The sequence below is a fragment of the Octopus bimaculoides genome, chromosome 5 (assembly GCF_001194135.2).
Source record: "Octopus bimaculoides isolate UCB-OBI-ISO-001 chromosome 5, ASM119413v2, whole genome shotgun sequence".
NCBI lineage: Eukaryota > Metazoa > Mollusca > Cephalopoda > Octopoda > Octopodidae > Octopus > Octopus bimaculoides.
In genome coordinates this window covers 77,693,900-77,708,907 of record NC_068985.1, presented here as the reverse complement: position 1 = coordinate 77,708,907, position 15,008 = coordinate 77,693,900, and the positions used below count along the sequence as shown (strand labels likewise).

The 15,008-nt window shown below is 34.1% G+C and overlaps 1 protein-coding gene across 2 annotated transcripts in view; it reads right to left on the bottom strand.

The window, feature by feature from the left end:
• Window positions 1-11,072, bottom strand: part of LOC106881686 (receptor-type tyrosine-protein phosphatase gamma) — a 54,874-nt gene extending 43,802 nt beyond the window's left edge. Inside the window, exon 1 of one of the 2 annotated variants that reach the window (XM_014932154.2) lies at window positions 11,007-11,072. Coding sequence is in view for 1 of the 2 variants with exons in the window: in XM_014932153.2 (XP_014787639.1) it covers window positions 1,426-1,471 (46 nt within the window). In the remaining variant the exon portion in view is untranslated. Of the gene's footprint in view, window positions 1-1,425; window positions 2,195-11,006 lie in introns of those variants that run through there. The other variant, XM_014932153.2, reaches the window with a different exon arrangement.
• Window positions 11,073-15,008: the final 3,936 nt, after the last annotated feature.

Here is a 15,008-nt window from a genome sequence, read left to right as displayed (position 1 = left end):
GGTTTGTTATGTTGATGGTTATGGTTTTTTATGCTGATGGTTATGGTTTGTTATGTTGATGGTTATGGTTTGTTGGTAGACGTTAGGGTGGTAGGTATAGGGTAGTATTGGAAAGTGTAGTATGGTAAAGGTGGTTGTGGTGATACTTGTGTGTTTGTGTCTGATGTAACAAGGTAGTGATGATGGTGATGGTAATTGAATTCCGGACTGCATCTAGTGGTTTAATTAGATTAAAAATGTCTGTACAATGTAATTAAGATTGTGTGAATTGTGAATAAAACATGTTTCCTAAACAAGATGAAAGATGAAGAGAGCAGAGATGGAGAACAGAAGTTTTTAATAGATATACTTTTGGAAAAAAATGTTCAGAAATAATACAAGATATTGGTAGCAGAATATGTGTGTGTGTGTGTAAATATGTTGGATTATAAATCCATTTATTCCTGTCAAACCAACTGAAAGGTAATATGTAGAAATATTTATTTCTTTATATTGCGCTGGAGCCACAGAAAAAAGCACCCAGTACACTCTGTAAAATGGTTGACAATAGGAAGGGGATCCAGCTTCAGAAACCATGCCAGAGCAGACAACAGAACTTGGTGCAGTCCTCTGGACTGTCAGCTCCTGTCAAACCATCCAACCTATACCAGCATAGAAAAGGAAATTTTGATGATGGTGATTGTTATTTCATCATTCATACCTCAAGGTCCTTGGTTTAAATTCTGTTGTTCAACTATCATTATTGCGACTGATACAAGCTCCAAACTTTATAAATACATGCAAGCAGAGAGAGAGAGAGAGAGAGAGAGAGAGAGAGAAAGAGAAAGAGAAAGGCATGGCCGTGTAGATACAGAATTTGCTTTCTTACTGTGGTGTCTTGGATGTCTTCTGTTGTAGCTTCAGATCAATCAATGAGTTATGGATACTACATTCACTCTTTACCTTTACCTAAAATATACAGTTGTCTCTTTCCAGCTCTACACAAGCACTCTCACCTTGTCTTACACACACACATGTATCATCATTTAATGTCCATTTTTCATGCTGATATGGGTTGGACAGTTTGACAGGAGCTGGCCAGCTGAAGAACTGCCCAGGGTTCCATGTCTGTTCCAGTATGGTTTCTATGGCTGGATAACCTTCCTAACACCAACCACTTTACAGAGTATACTGGGTGTCTTTGTGGCAAGGGTATGTTTACATAGCACTGGTCTCAGCACCCATGTACATATACATACATATTTACACACATATATGCATATACATACATACGTATATTCATACACATGCATATGTATATTCATACACATATTGTGTGTGTGTGTGTGTGTGTGTGTGTGAGTATACAGAGAAATAAATTAAAGAAATATGAATAATAATAAAAATGGAAGAAGAAAAAAAAAGATGAGTACAAATCAAACTCACCATTTGGTTTACTGTTTAAAATGGTTAGGGCAGTTCGGTTCAACATATTGTATAGTAAAATCTTCAATGTATATATTTAAACAAAACATAGATGCCATAGGTAAAATTTAACAGAGTTCACTGAACTGAAGCCAAGTTATGAAACTGGTGGTACTTAGGAGTATCATTCTTGAAGAAAGGACAAACAGCCTTCAGGTTTTACACTTTGATATATCAGTCAAAATCAAATGTGTCATACACTTTCTCAATTCTCTCTCACATGGATGATTTACACCCATTTCCATATCCTGCCAGAAAAATATCATCATGGTTTCTATGGTATTTTAGAGTAAGTTTCCAAAACTGAAAAGCATGGATGTATTTGTGTGTAGATCTATATATATACAGTTTGTGTGTATGGTTCTTACATTAGTCAGAACAAGAAATAAATCTTGATAGCAGAATCTGGGTAAAAAGCCATTTATCAGATACTAGGAATTCGAGGCTTATATCAAAATGGTGCATTTCAAATCACATCGGCCACTTGTCTTTGTCCAATTCTCAGTATAACTACCTAATAGCTATACCAAACAGGATTTATAAAAAAAAAAGAAGTTATCAGTTCCGGTTTGTTTAGAAATTGGTGTCACACAACTTATTGTCCACCAATTTCAACTGTTAATTGTCACCATGTCAGTCATGTGACCATGGCTGTACAGAAGATGGTGTGGGGAGAGGGGTTGAGCAAGCCTGATAATGTATGGCACATTATCAGTGTGTCAGTGAAAACATAACTTATTGTAAACTCATGATATAGGACAGAAGTTACTCCAACATATAAAATATGCACGTAATACAACAACAAATAATAATAGTTGCAGTAGTAGTAGAAATAATAATAAACTTTTTACAATAGGCACAAGGCCTGAAGAGTGAGTGTGTGTGTGTGTGTGTGTGTGTGTGTGTGTGTGTGTGTGTGTGTGTGTGTGAGAGAGAGCGAGAGAGAGAGAGAGAGAGAGAGAGAGAGAGTTGATTACATTGATGTCATGAAAGGGTGAAAGGCAAAGTCAACCTTGGTGGCATTTCAACACAGAATGTAAAGCTGTGCTGTGATGCATTTTTCTCCAGAATGCTATTGATTCTGTCAGCTTGCCAACTTAATAATAACAATGGTGGTGGTGGTGGTGATGATGATGATGATGATGATAGTAGTCTCAAATTATGGGAAAGGGTCAGTAGTTTTTTATGGGGAAGGGATTAGTAGATTACATTAAGCCCAGTGGTCAGCTGATACTGACATTATTGACATCCCTCATCCCAAAAATAACAGGCAAAGTCAACCTTAGCGGAATTTGAATGCAGAACATCATGAATCAGAAGAAATACCACTGAGCATTTTGTCTGATATGCTAATGTTTCTGCCCAACTTTAAATGATAATAATAATGTTTTCAAATTTTGGCAGAAGGCCAGCAATTTCATGGGAGAGGAATAGTCAACTATACCAAACCCAGTATTCGACTGGTACTTATTTTATTGACACCGAAAGGATGAAAGGCAAAGTCAACCCTGACAGCATTTGAACTCAGAACATAAAGACAACCGAAATGCTGCCATGCATTTTGCCTGGTGTACTAACAATTCTGCTAGCTTGATACCTTAATGTGGAAATGATTAATGTTAGTCAAATTATTGCTGTGTAGTCTTCTTGCTCAACCCTATTTGCGAACAGTGTAATAGAATAATGGCTTTAAATTTTGGTATAAGGCTAGTAATTTTTAAGGAGACATTAACTTCAGTGCTTAGCTGGTAATTATTTGATCAACCTCGAAAGGATGTAAAAGCAAAGTTGACCTCAAAGGGATTTGAACTCAGAATGTAAAAAGTGGAAACAAATACCACAAAGCATTTTTTCAGTGTGCTAATGATTCTGCCAGTTTGCTGCCTTACTATAGGCACTAGGCACAAGACTTGAAATTTTGTGGGACGGAGGTAGTTGTTTTCATCGGCGTAAGTATTCTCAACTAGTACTTATAGGCCCTGAAAGAATGACAGGTAAAGACATATTAATGTATCATACTGAGATTAATAGGTTAAGTACCGGTCTGATATTAAACTGCTAATTCTAATCATAAGTGTATGTACACACACATGTATAGTAGAGGCAGTATGGCAAATGATTATGAAGGTTTTTTTCCACAATTATGGGATCCTGGGTTTGATCCCCCAGAGTGGCACCTTGGGCAGGTGTCTTTAGCCAAAGCCTCAAAATGATGCAATATTGCATATCAAGGACTGAGTGAAAGCCGACTAAATGGACTGTATCTGTAAATTCAAAATTTCAGTTCAGTCACAGATGGTGTTGGCAATTCCAATTGACGATTAGATTAAGGAAATACATGTCAGTGAAATATACAACCGCTTTCATACTTCTTCAATGAGCAGGTAGTTTAATTGAACAACTGCAAAAACACTTATGAATGGAAATTTCAAGTGTGACACAAATGCACTCCAAAATTAAACTTCCCTGCATCATGATCTGAAATGTGATATAATTTTCTCCTCTGGTGTCTGGTGACAGAAGCTTGATTTACCCAGTGCTTATTTGCTTGCATTACTGGCTGCATACTTTGGTGAACATGTATCATACATCAAAAAGAAGCTGGTCCTCTGTGGATCACATCCCTACTTCTCAACATAGTCACCGTTTCTCCCAATAACAATGTTCCACCTTCGAATGAGAGCATGTATTCCTGCCCCGTAAAATTCTATTGACTGTTCTTTGAGCAACTTCTTCACTACAGTTTTCACTTCCTCGTCACTGGAATAATGTTTGCTGCTCAAACTCTCTTTCATAGAGGCCGAAGAGACGATAGTCTGAAGGTGCTAAATTATTCCAAGGATGAGGAAGTGAAAACTGTAGTGAAGAAGTGGCTCAAAAAACAGTCAACAGAATTTTACAGGGCAGGGATATACATGCTTTCATTCGAAGGTGGAACATTGCTGTTTAGAGAAATGGTGACTATGTTGAGACATAAGGATGTGATCCACAGAGGACCAGCTTCATTTTGATGTATGATACATGTTCCTGTGTTGGTAATTATACCTGTCCTAAACAAAATGGCATTACTTTTTGACTCACCCTCGTATATACACCTACATGTATGTAAATATACATATATTTACAGAAATATATATACATACCTACATGTATGCATACATACAGACACAGAGAAGTATATATATTTATATACATTTATATATACATATGTACATACATGTAATTTTGGTAATAAAAATAATCCCCTTTGAAACCATCATGCTTGATTTTATCTCTGATTACCTGATGCAAAACAGTCCAGTTTAAACTGCTCATATCTAAATGAAAACCTTCAATTAAAATTTTATGTAAGAACATCTCTATTTAATCTCAACTCTTGCTTTCATATGAAAGAGTTACTTTATTAAATTCTTCTGAATTCTTAATTATTTTCAGAGTTAATAAAAACACATATGAGGGTTGACTAATAAGTTCATAGACTGACCAAGATACTCTCATGGAATGTGAATAACAGCTCTAGCATCATTCCTTCATAGTCAGCCTATGAACATTTCAGGCCACCCTCGTAATGGTGTATTTCATTAGAAATATTATCAGGAAAGGGTTAAACTAGATCCTCAACTCCCCTCCTCTACATACCTTCATTAAATTACAGGTATTCTGTTTTACTGATCCTGGAGGAATAAAAACCAGAGTTGAATAGGATATAATCTGGGCTCAGAGAGTGAAATACTAAAACAAAACCTCATAGAACAGAAGTTCCCAAAAGTAACTTTACTTACACTGTTTTGCTCAGTAAATTTAGGTTACATTTCAAGAGACAAAGTGAAAATTTTAAATGTCTTTAAATCCTAACTATATGGGAACTGAGTATACTCAGTTCTGAGCATGTGCACTTGAGATATGGGAACTGAGTTAACTCTTTTTTTTTTTGCTATAGTGGGGTACTTGCACATTTGATAATGTATAGCATGCACATTTTACTTTTCGTGGCAAACAGAAAAAGCTTGTGAGAACTGATTTGCATGTAATTAGTGTATTATATTACCAGCAAAAATATAATCAGTACAGTGAGGGTTAAAGATAATTTTAAGTTCAAATAACAATAACTATGTTATTTCACTGATTTATGAACAGATGATGAAGAGATAGATAAACACAGACTTTTGAATTATACAACTTCATTAACAACATAGTAATTAAGAAGAATGTAGTAATATAGAATGTTAAATGCAAGGTGGTACAAAGGAGGGGGGGAAACAGTATTTTTTCACAAACTAGGCTTGCTGCTTCAAAAGTTTTCTTCTTGACTTCAAGTTTTTAATCATTTAAAAAAGAGCAGGGAAAAAAAAAAACACCATGCTGCAAATCTAGAATCAGTAATTTTTACCTGGTGGGTTGGTAAAATTTACATCTGGGGTAAATTTTCTCCAGTTTGGAAACCCTTGGTGTAAAACATTACAGATGTCTGACTACCTTCCAAAATATTATCATTAACAGCAACAACAACAACAATTTAAATAAATATAATGAGGAATATCGATGGTTTAATCAATCTCAATACATGACTGGTATTTACTGAAGAAATGAAAGTCAAATTCAACCTCAGTGCCATTTGAACTTTTGACATGGTAAAGAGACAAATGTGTACAAGAAATACTAAATCACATTCATATCTGCCATTCAATCAACCACCTTTAGCACTGTTGAAGCACCAAAATTGTGGAGATTCAGACAATGGCATCAGTGGACTCTCTTCCAAGCATTCCTTTAACCCTTTCATTACCAACCCGGCTGAAACCGGCTCTGGCTTTGAGTACAAATGTCTTGTTTTCATAAGTTTTGAATTAAAATCTTCCACCAAACCTTAGTCACAATTTATGCTAACACTAGCTGAATGATGACTAAATTATTTTACTAAATTCTTTGTTATATTTAAAGTAATTGAAAGAAACACAAAATATCTCAAAATAAATACAGTAATGAAAGGGTTAATATCAATTACAACTTTATATAAAAATTGATTTGCTATTTGTTTTAAATACTGAAAGCATATAGAAGACACAGCAGATGAAAGGTCACCAACTATCTCAAACATAACAATACAGGCATGTTTTATATATATTTCATGATTTCACTGAGGCATAATAATACTAACAACCAGTTATTAGAACTCTATATATTTAGGCTGTAGAGTAAAGCATTAGGTGAATATAGAGAATAATATTAATTAATGAATGACAAGGGAATAGGTGTCACATAATCAACTTCATTAGCATACAGCTGTTTCTGCTATAAGAAGCAGAGCACTGAAAGTTGAGTGTTTGTGTCACACCCTATAACCTCCCTGGAGCTATTCTAATGGTTGTAAGCTAAAGAAGTTGATTACATGACTCCTGCTCCCCTATCATTCATTCATATACATCATTCAAAGGAGCTGTTCAAATGAAAATCAAACTACAAACAATAATAATAATAATCCTTTCTAATATAGGCACAAGGCCTGAAATTTTAGGGGAGGGGACAAACTGATTACATCAACCCCAGTGCATAGCTGGTACTTAATTCATCGACCTCAAAAAGATATAAAAGCAAAGTTGACCCTGGTGGAATTTGAACTTAGAACATAAAGATGGATGAAATACTGCTAAGCATTTTGCCCGACATACCAACAATTCTGTCAGCTCAATAAAATCTGATATATTGTAAGATATTATTTACAGCTTCATTTGCATTTGAGCAGCTTAAAAAAAAGAGACCTATATTCAAATTTCTCAATGCTTCAAATGTACCATCAGCAGAAGTCACTCTTGAGCCTCTAGGCTCATTACAGAGTTCATCTGGGTTCCTGTAGCACTGAAGCAACGGACGTGACTAGACTTTCCTGGAATGAGATGCAAGTTTGCTGCAAAATTAACCCATATCTGCATTGGTACTCATTTTCAGTCAAGTAACTGGAGCATTGAGATATGATGTTCCTTACGAAGAGACATAATGCACTGCATATTTGGAAATTTTGAACCCATGATCTAACAACTATGAGTTCAATATCTAACCCACTAGGCTACATGCCCACAATACATATGTAATCAAAATAATGCCATTTTGAATCTGGAAAAGAAGCAGATATACATTTAACAAAGAGAGAGACTAAAGTTTAAAATTAAATCAGTGATAATAACAATAGTGGCAATTTAACACAAGCAAATATAATTAGAAATATAGAAACATTGTAACAATATATGAAAACAAAATTAAAATCCACAACAAGAGAACTGAAATGTATTAGAAAATTTCTCTTTAGATTCTGTTTTTACGTGTCGACCACTCCAGGTGTGCAAATATAGATTAGATAAGAAATACAAAAGAAAACAGAAGACAAACAAAAATGCTTCAATGGAGTTAAAAGAACAGTGTAAGGGAAACACACACATACACAAACAGGTACATATTTATACAGATTGATAGGTATATAGATACATAGATAAAAATTGGTAGACAAACTGAGAGATAGATAAGTAAAAAGATTGATAAATCAATAAACAGACAACCAAATCTATCTATAGATAGATAGATAGATAGATAGATAAATAAATAGATAGACAGATAGATATAGATAGATAGACAGATAGATATAGATAGATAGACAGATAGATATAGATAGATAGATAGATAGATAGATAGATAGATACATTCAAATCACTATTTTAACAAATTTTTCTCATTAACCATGATGCATTTATGAACAATTATATGTGTATCTGACATGTTTAAGTTTGTGTGTGTGTGTGTGTGTTTGTGTGTGTGTGTGTGTGTGTGCACGCGTGTTTAAAAAAAGGAAATATTTTAAAAAATATGAACAACAACAACAAAAATATAAGCAACAATAAAAGCCATGCAAATAGTGTTATGGCAACAGTGAGCAACAACAACAAATACACAATGAAGAAGATGAACAACAAACATGGCTGACTGTCATATTGGAAGGTGTGCAAACATCTAAATATTTGAAACAAAGAAACTAAAACAAACAGAAAGATGAAAAACAACACAACAAAAATTAAAAACAATTTAAACACATACAATCATTCACTTCATGTGTGTGTATATGTGTGCATGTGTGTGTATATATATATATATATATATATATATATATACACACACACACACACATACACTTCTCTCTTGTGGTAGCACAAGGAAGTTGAAGATTCTGACCATACATTCTAGGTGCCAGTAAACCTCAGACAACTTTATAGTAATAATATGGACTTAAAACTCAGTGGTAGGTTATTAATCAAAGCTATTTGATGCTGTTCTCATTCATATGCATTACTAATAAAAGGCATTTTGTCCAACGTCTCGTTGGACATCAGTTGTATGCAAGTAAGACCTGGGAGCATGTACTATGTCCTTGCTAGTTGTCTTACACAGGTGCTCAAATCATTGTGAGCAGATATGGGCATCTTTTTAGTCTTTCCATCCTGGGTGCAAACTGACAGAAGATCCAGGATGTGACAGCTAGAGAAAGAGAGAGGGGGGGGGACAAGAAAGAGTTGCATCAGTAGTGGGCTGGTACTTTATCTTCCCTAAAAGACCTCAATATTGCTCAAGATCTATACTAAATTGTAAACTAGAAATTACTCAGAATTTCACTATATCTCCCCAAGTAATAGTTGAACATGACTAACATAATTTCGCTTTTTCATATGCATCATCAACCTTCTAATATTTTTCAAAAAATACACCAATCTCATTTACAATCCTACCATAACAAATAACTTAATGGGAAAAGACTCTACACTCATCAGAATTCTATTTAGTGTCCAGAGTAAGTATGCAATACAAAAACTAAAGTAAACAGTTTTATTATATATACTTGTCACAACATTTTAAATTACATTAACACCTAAATAGTTAACCTCATCTGCAAAGTTACCATTCTTATTTGTTACAAGATATTCTGAATATATTTTGCCAAGCAAGTACTAAAAATAATTGTAGCTTGGAATAAAAATATTGATATATCTGCACTAACAAGCAAGATCTTTGGCTAAACCAAACTTCTCAGTATATATCATTGATCCTTTAGCATTCAAACTGGCCACACCAGGCCAAAATATTCCAAATGTTTTATGTTCAAACTGGCTAGATCAGGCCTCTCATAACAACCCTAAAATATTCTAAAAATAAACAAACACATCACTGAAATCTAGAAGCTACAACATAATGCATGATTAATTCAAAACTGTGTGACAGAATAAACTATGGACCCCTTTGATTACTATTTTATCCTGGTGGACCCCCATAACTATTTGATGTTTAAAAACTAGTTTTAGAGAAATTACTTCCAAAATTTCTATTTTGTTTTCAACACATTGACTTGTGTAGGTTGAACTATGTAAAATGTTAGAGAAAGAAACCTGGCTGTTTCTTGGAATACATACAATACATTCTAAGCAACATTTTTTCAGAGGCCCCTTAGACTACAATTGTGGATTCCCAATTTACTATTTTGTCGTGTGCACTCCCAAAATCTTATATAGACTCCGGATGAGAACCACTATGCTAAAGGGTTAAGACAACTAAATTCACATGAAGATAAAATATCTGCTAATGAAGGGCTACAATTACCATCCATTGTAATAACCTTAATTTGTTTAAATATCCTCACCCACTAAAGTAATGTATAATGATAAAGCTAATTACCTCCGTAAATTTATTCTTACTTAAAACTATTACGGATATAAAAGAAAAATTCATTTCTAATGGCCGTACATTTACAACCTTTGCTAAACACTATATCAATAACTTTAAAATATAATTTCTCTTTTGAGATATAGATTAGTATATAGTGTAGAGAAATCATATACATACATAGTCCAAACTACTTTAAACTTTTGCAGCTTGCTTAAAATTTCTTTACTGGATCGAACACTCCAAAGTAAGCTAATACCTGAATTGTAAAAAAATTCCTCTGCAATACTTAATAAAGGTTGACCTAACAACATTTAATACATCATCAATACAGGCAACTGTTTATTGGTATACTCTCTTGCACCTGCAATAAATCCACTCTTCAATTTTTTGTTCTGTTTTTGAGGCTGGTGTGTCCTTAGGAGTGTAAGAAGATTTTTACATTTGACTCAGAGGCATAATAACTGTAGTAAGGTCTGAACTTAGGACCATATACTGGTTAGCAGCTCAACACTTTAACCTCACAGTCATAATTAGATATAACATTTTCTTTAAAATATATATATATATAAACCACCACTGAGCATAAAAAACACATAACATAACAATGTAAAAATAGGAGTAGTGTAGAATTATTAATAGTGGTAATCATAGTAGTAGCTGTAGTAGTGATAGTAGTAGTTGTAGTAGTGATAGTAGTAGTTTACTTCAAACACAAGTGATACACAATTTACAAGACATGCTCAAGTAAAACATACGTCATTAGACAAAGTAGCACAGAGCGCACAACAGTTAACCAGACAGATAGAGAGAGATGAACAGAAGGCAGGACAACAGAGTAATACCTTGTTTTCGATATGCAATGATCTCCTTATCTCTGGAGCCCCTATCTCCTACACAGTGAAGAAATCAACAATCAATGATAGATGGTTGGATGAAAGGCAGGATGAATAATGAATGGATGGAAGACAAAAGGAAAAGAAAACAAAGATAAAAAGCAAAACAAAAGAAAAATATGGTGAGAAGTCTTGAAGAGAAAGAAAAACAATTACAGTGGAATATCAAATATAACATGGTGTGGAACAATAAATGGAAAAATAAAAATGAGTAAACTGGAAAATGAAAAACAAAGGCCAAGGAGTGGGTGTTGGGTGAAGGAAGTAGGGGCCAGCTATGAATGAATTTAACCATTTGGCATTTAAACCAACTATATCAGGCCCAAATATTCTACCTGTCTTGTGTTCAAAGTGGCCAGATCTGACCTCTCACACCTACCCTACAATGTCATTCTAAAAATAAACAATCGCATCATAGAAATCTTGAAGTTACAAGTTACAATGTATGATTAATTCAAAACAATGTGAAAAGATAAGTATTATGTTTGACAGAGTAATCTGAATGCTAAAGGATTATTCAGAATAGTATGAACTTGCACAGAAGTGCATTGGGTGGGAGAGCAGAGCCTTTCAATTGATATGCTCCTACAAAACCTAAAAAAAGTGCACCCACTCTTGTTGATAATTAAGATCCAAAAGAAAACCACAGGAAGTTTTTTTCAGGACTTGCATAATGTAAAATAAATGCTAAAAGCTAACCCTTCAGCATTCAAACTGGCCATAACAGGCCCAAGCATTCTATCTTGTGTATGTTCAAACCAGCCAGATTCAGCCTCTCACAAGTATCCTAGAGCGTTATTCTAAAAATAAACAATCACATCAATTAAGGCATGATTAATTCTAAACAAGTGAATCAATAAATATTACATTAGGCAAAGTGATCTGGATGCTAAAGGGTTAACTATTTCAATACTAATCTGCCTTAGACTAAACTGCCCCAAATTCTACACCAGTTTAATGACAAAACTGGTTCAAAAATTGTTCGTTATTTTTACAATTAGTTGAAACAAAAACAGAATATTTCAATAGAAATATAGTAACAAAAGGGTCCAAAGGATTTCAACACACAATATCTGCAAAAGACTATAAATAGACAACTTGGAAGTTTTGAGTTCAATAATGAGAGTGTATGTGTGTATATATCTATGTGTGCAGCTCATCTTTATTCTAAGCAATCTGCAAATAATAGAGTTACTTTTTTTTTTTAATAAGATTTTTGGAGAAAGTGGGTAGTAGAGTAGGAATTCGTCATGTACATCTGATGAGAACCTTAAAAATGTAAGTATAAAATGGAATTTGAGCAGGATGGGCTGCTCAACATGAAGAAAATTCTAACTGGGTCCCATCTGCAAGGTCATGTGCTGTTTATCATGATATGAGATCACCATGTCACACACATATGGTTATTATACATGTGCCTGGTGTACCCTCGTCAGACAGGTAGTTATGATAGCTACTTTGAACTTCGTATATTTGTGCTCCAGTGTCACCTTGATGCCATGTGCTACTCTCTCTCTCTCTCAATGATAATAATAATAATCCTTTCTACTATGGGCACAAGACCTGAAATTTGGGGGAGGAGGATAGTCGATTACATTGACCCCAATAATCAACTGGTGCTAATTTCATCAACCCTAAAAGGATGGAAGCAAAGTCAACGTCCATCAAATCTGAACTTAGAATATAAAGACACGAAATACTGTTAAGCATTTTATCCAGTCTGCTAACAATACTTCCAACTTGCCTAATAATAATAATCTTTTCTCCTGTAGGTACAAGGCTCGAAATTTGATGAGAGGGGGAAAGTCAATTACATCAACAAAGAAGAGTGATTACAACACCCTGCTTTCACGCACGTGCACAATGTAATAATGAGAATTCTTATTGTCACCAAACATCAACCCAACATTCCTGATAATTAAAATTGCATGTAATAGCTTTGGAATATTGAAAATAATAATAAATTCTTACATTGTTGCAAAATCAGAAAATTGTGGAGAAGAAACCTGGCTTTGCATTATTACCCTACATGATTATGTTACTAGTAATGAAAGACAAAGTCAATCTCTACTGGAATCCAGCTCAGAATGATAAAATGAAGTAACAAAACACTAAACTCCTCCCTTCACAAAATAACTAATAAAGTAGGTTTTATCAAAAACAGTGAATCCAACAAAAAGAATTTTGGTTTATTCAAAAACATGAGAAGTATTTATTATAGTGTGTAGTAAGTAACATTAAGAAAAGGAACTATAAAATGCTATGAAAAAAGACAACAGAAACTACTTCAAAATTAAAAAGAAATTTGCTAAAACAATTACGACCAATTTAAAACCCAAAGATTATGTCATCTGTAAAACCTATGAAATCACCATAAATACTGCAGGATATTAAGTAGCATGTGATAACAACAAGGAAAAAAATGATGGGAAGAGAAAAAAGAGAAAGGCTGTTTGAGGGGGAAAGTTCAACAAGGGTAGAGGAAGTAGGATCTGGAAGGTTGCAGCAAGGTCTTCTACTTGAAATAAGGAAAAAGTAGTTATATTACAGGATTTTTAAATATATGTGTGTGTGTGTGTACATATATATATATACAGACACACACACCAAAGCCTTGTGAGTGGATTTGGAAGATGGAAACTGAAAGAAACCCGTATATATATAGTACTGGCTTACAAAGAATAAGTCCTGGAACTGATGCCTTCAACTAAAACCCTATAAAGTGGTGCTCTAGCATGGCTGCAGTCACATGACAAACATATAAAAGAATATATGTATGCATAAGGTGCAAGCATGCACTAAGAAGCTTCCAATCCATGTGGTTTTGGTCACTCCAACAGTGTGGCACCTTGAACAAGTGTTCTCTATTATAGTTCCATACCAACCAGGGCTTTGTATGTGGATTCAGTAGTCAGAAACTGAAAGAAGCCTGTTGTGTGATGTGTGGTTTGTGTGTGTGTGTGTGTGTGTGTGTGTGTGTGTGTTACTCTCTCTTCACATTGACATTGCATGACAAGTAAAACAAGTGTCATCATCAAACATATTTACAGTTTTCCATGAAAATATGCCTGATCATGGGGAGATATTACCATACTTAGAGTCAGGCAAGGGTTGGCAACAGGAAGAGCATCTGGCCATAGAAAACCCACCTTGATAAATTCCATTCAGCCCCATGCAAGCATGGAAAATTGGATATTAAAATGATGATGCTGATGACGATGATGATGACATAAATTTAAGGAATTTAGACTTGATGATGATGATGATGATGATGATGATGATATATATTTACATAAAAGGAAAGCAAAACATAAATTTAAGGAATTTAGACTTACCATTTTCCAATTTAAGAAATCCTAAGAAATAGGGTTTTTAAATTTATATTTATCTTCACTCAGACCTTCCAAGTTAAAAATGCTTAATCTTATGAAATCATTTAAACTATAAGACTCAGGCTTACTTTTCATACCTCAGTACCTTTATATGGCATCTTAAACTATTTACAAGAGTATTTACTTCTTCAATAAAATGGGATTTGAGAAGAATTGAAAACTATGTGAATTACCAAATAGCTACAGTGGAGTTGCTCCTGCAACTTGGTCAATCAGATAAATAACTTAGTGATTAGCAATCTTACCTCATACATAGAACACAATCTTGTATGCATACATACAAACATCATATTGTCAAACCATCAAACCCATGCCAGCATGGAAATCAGACATTAAATAATGATCAGACACACTTGTTTACACAAGTGAAAGTTTGACTCTTTTCAAAGGACCGTTAGTTGTTGGATTTGTCCGGTGAAGCTCACAACTGGACAACTGGTGATGTTTCACTAGTTGTTTGCTTCATCAAACTATATATGTGTGTGTATATATAGTCTGATGGAGTATATATATATATATATATTTATTTTATTTATTTATGGGTTTCAGCCAAGTGGCT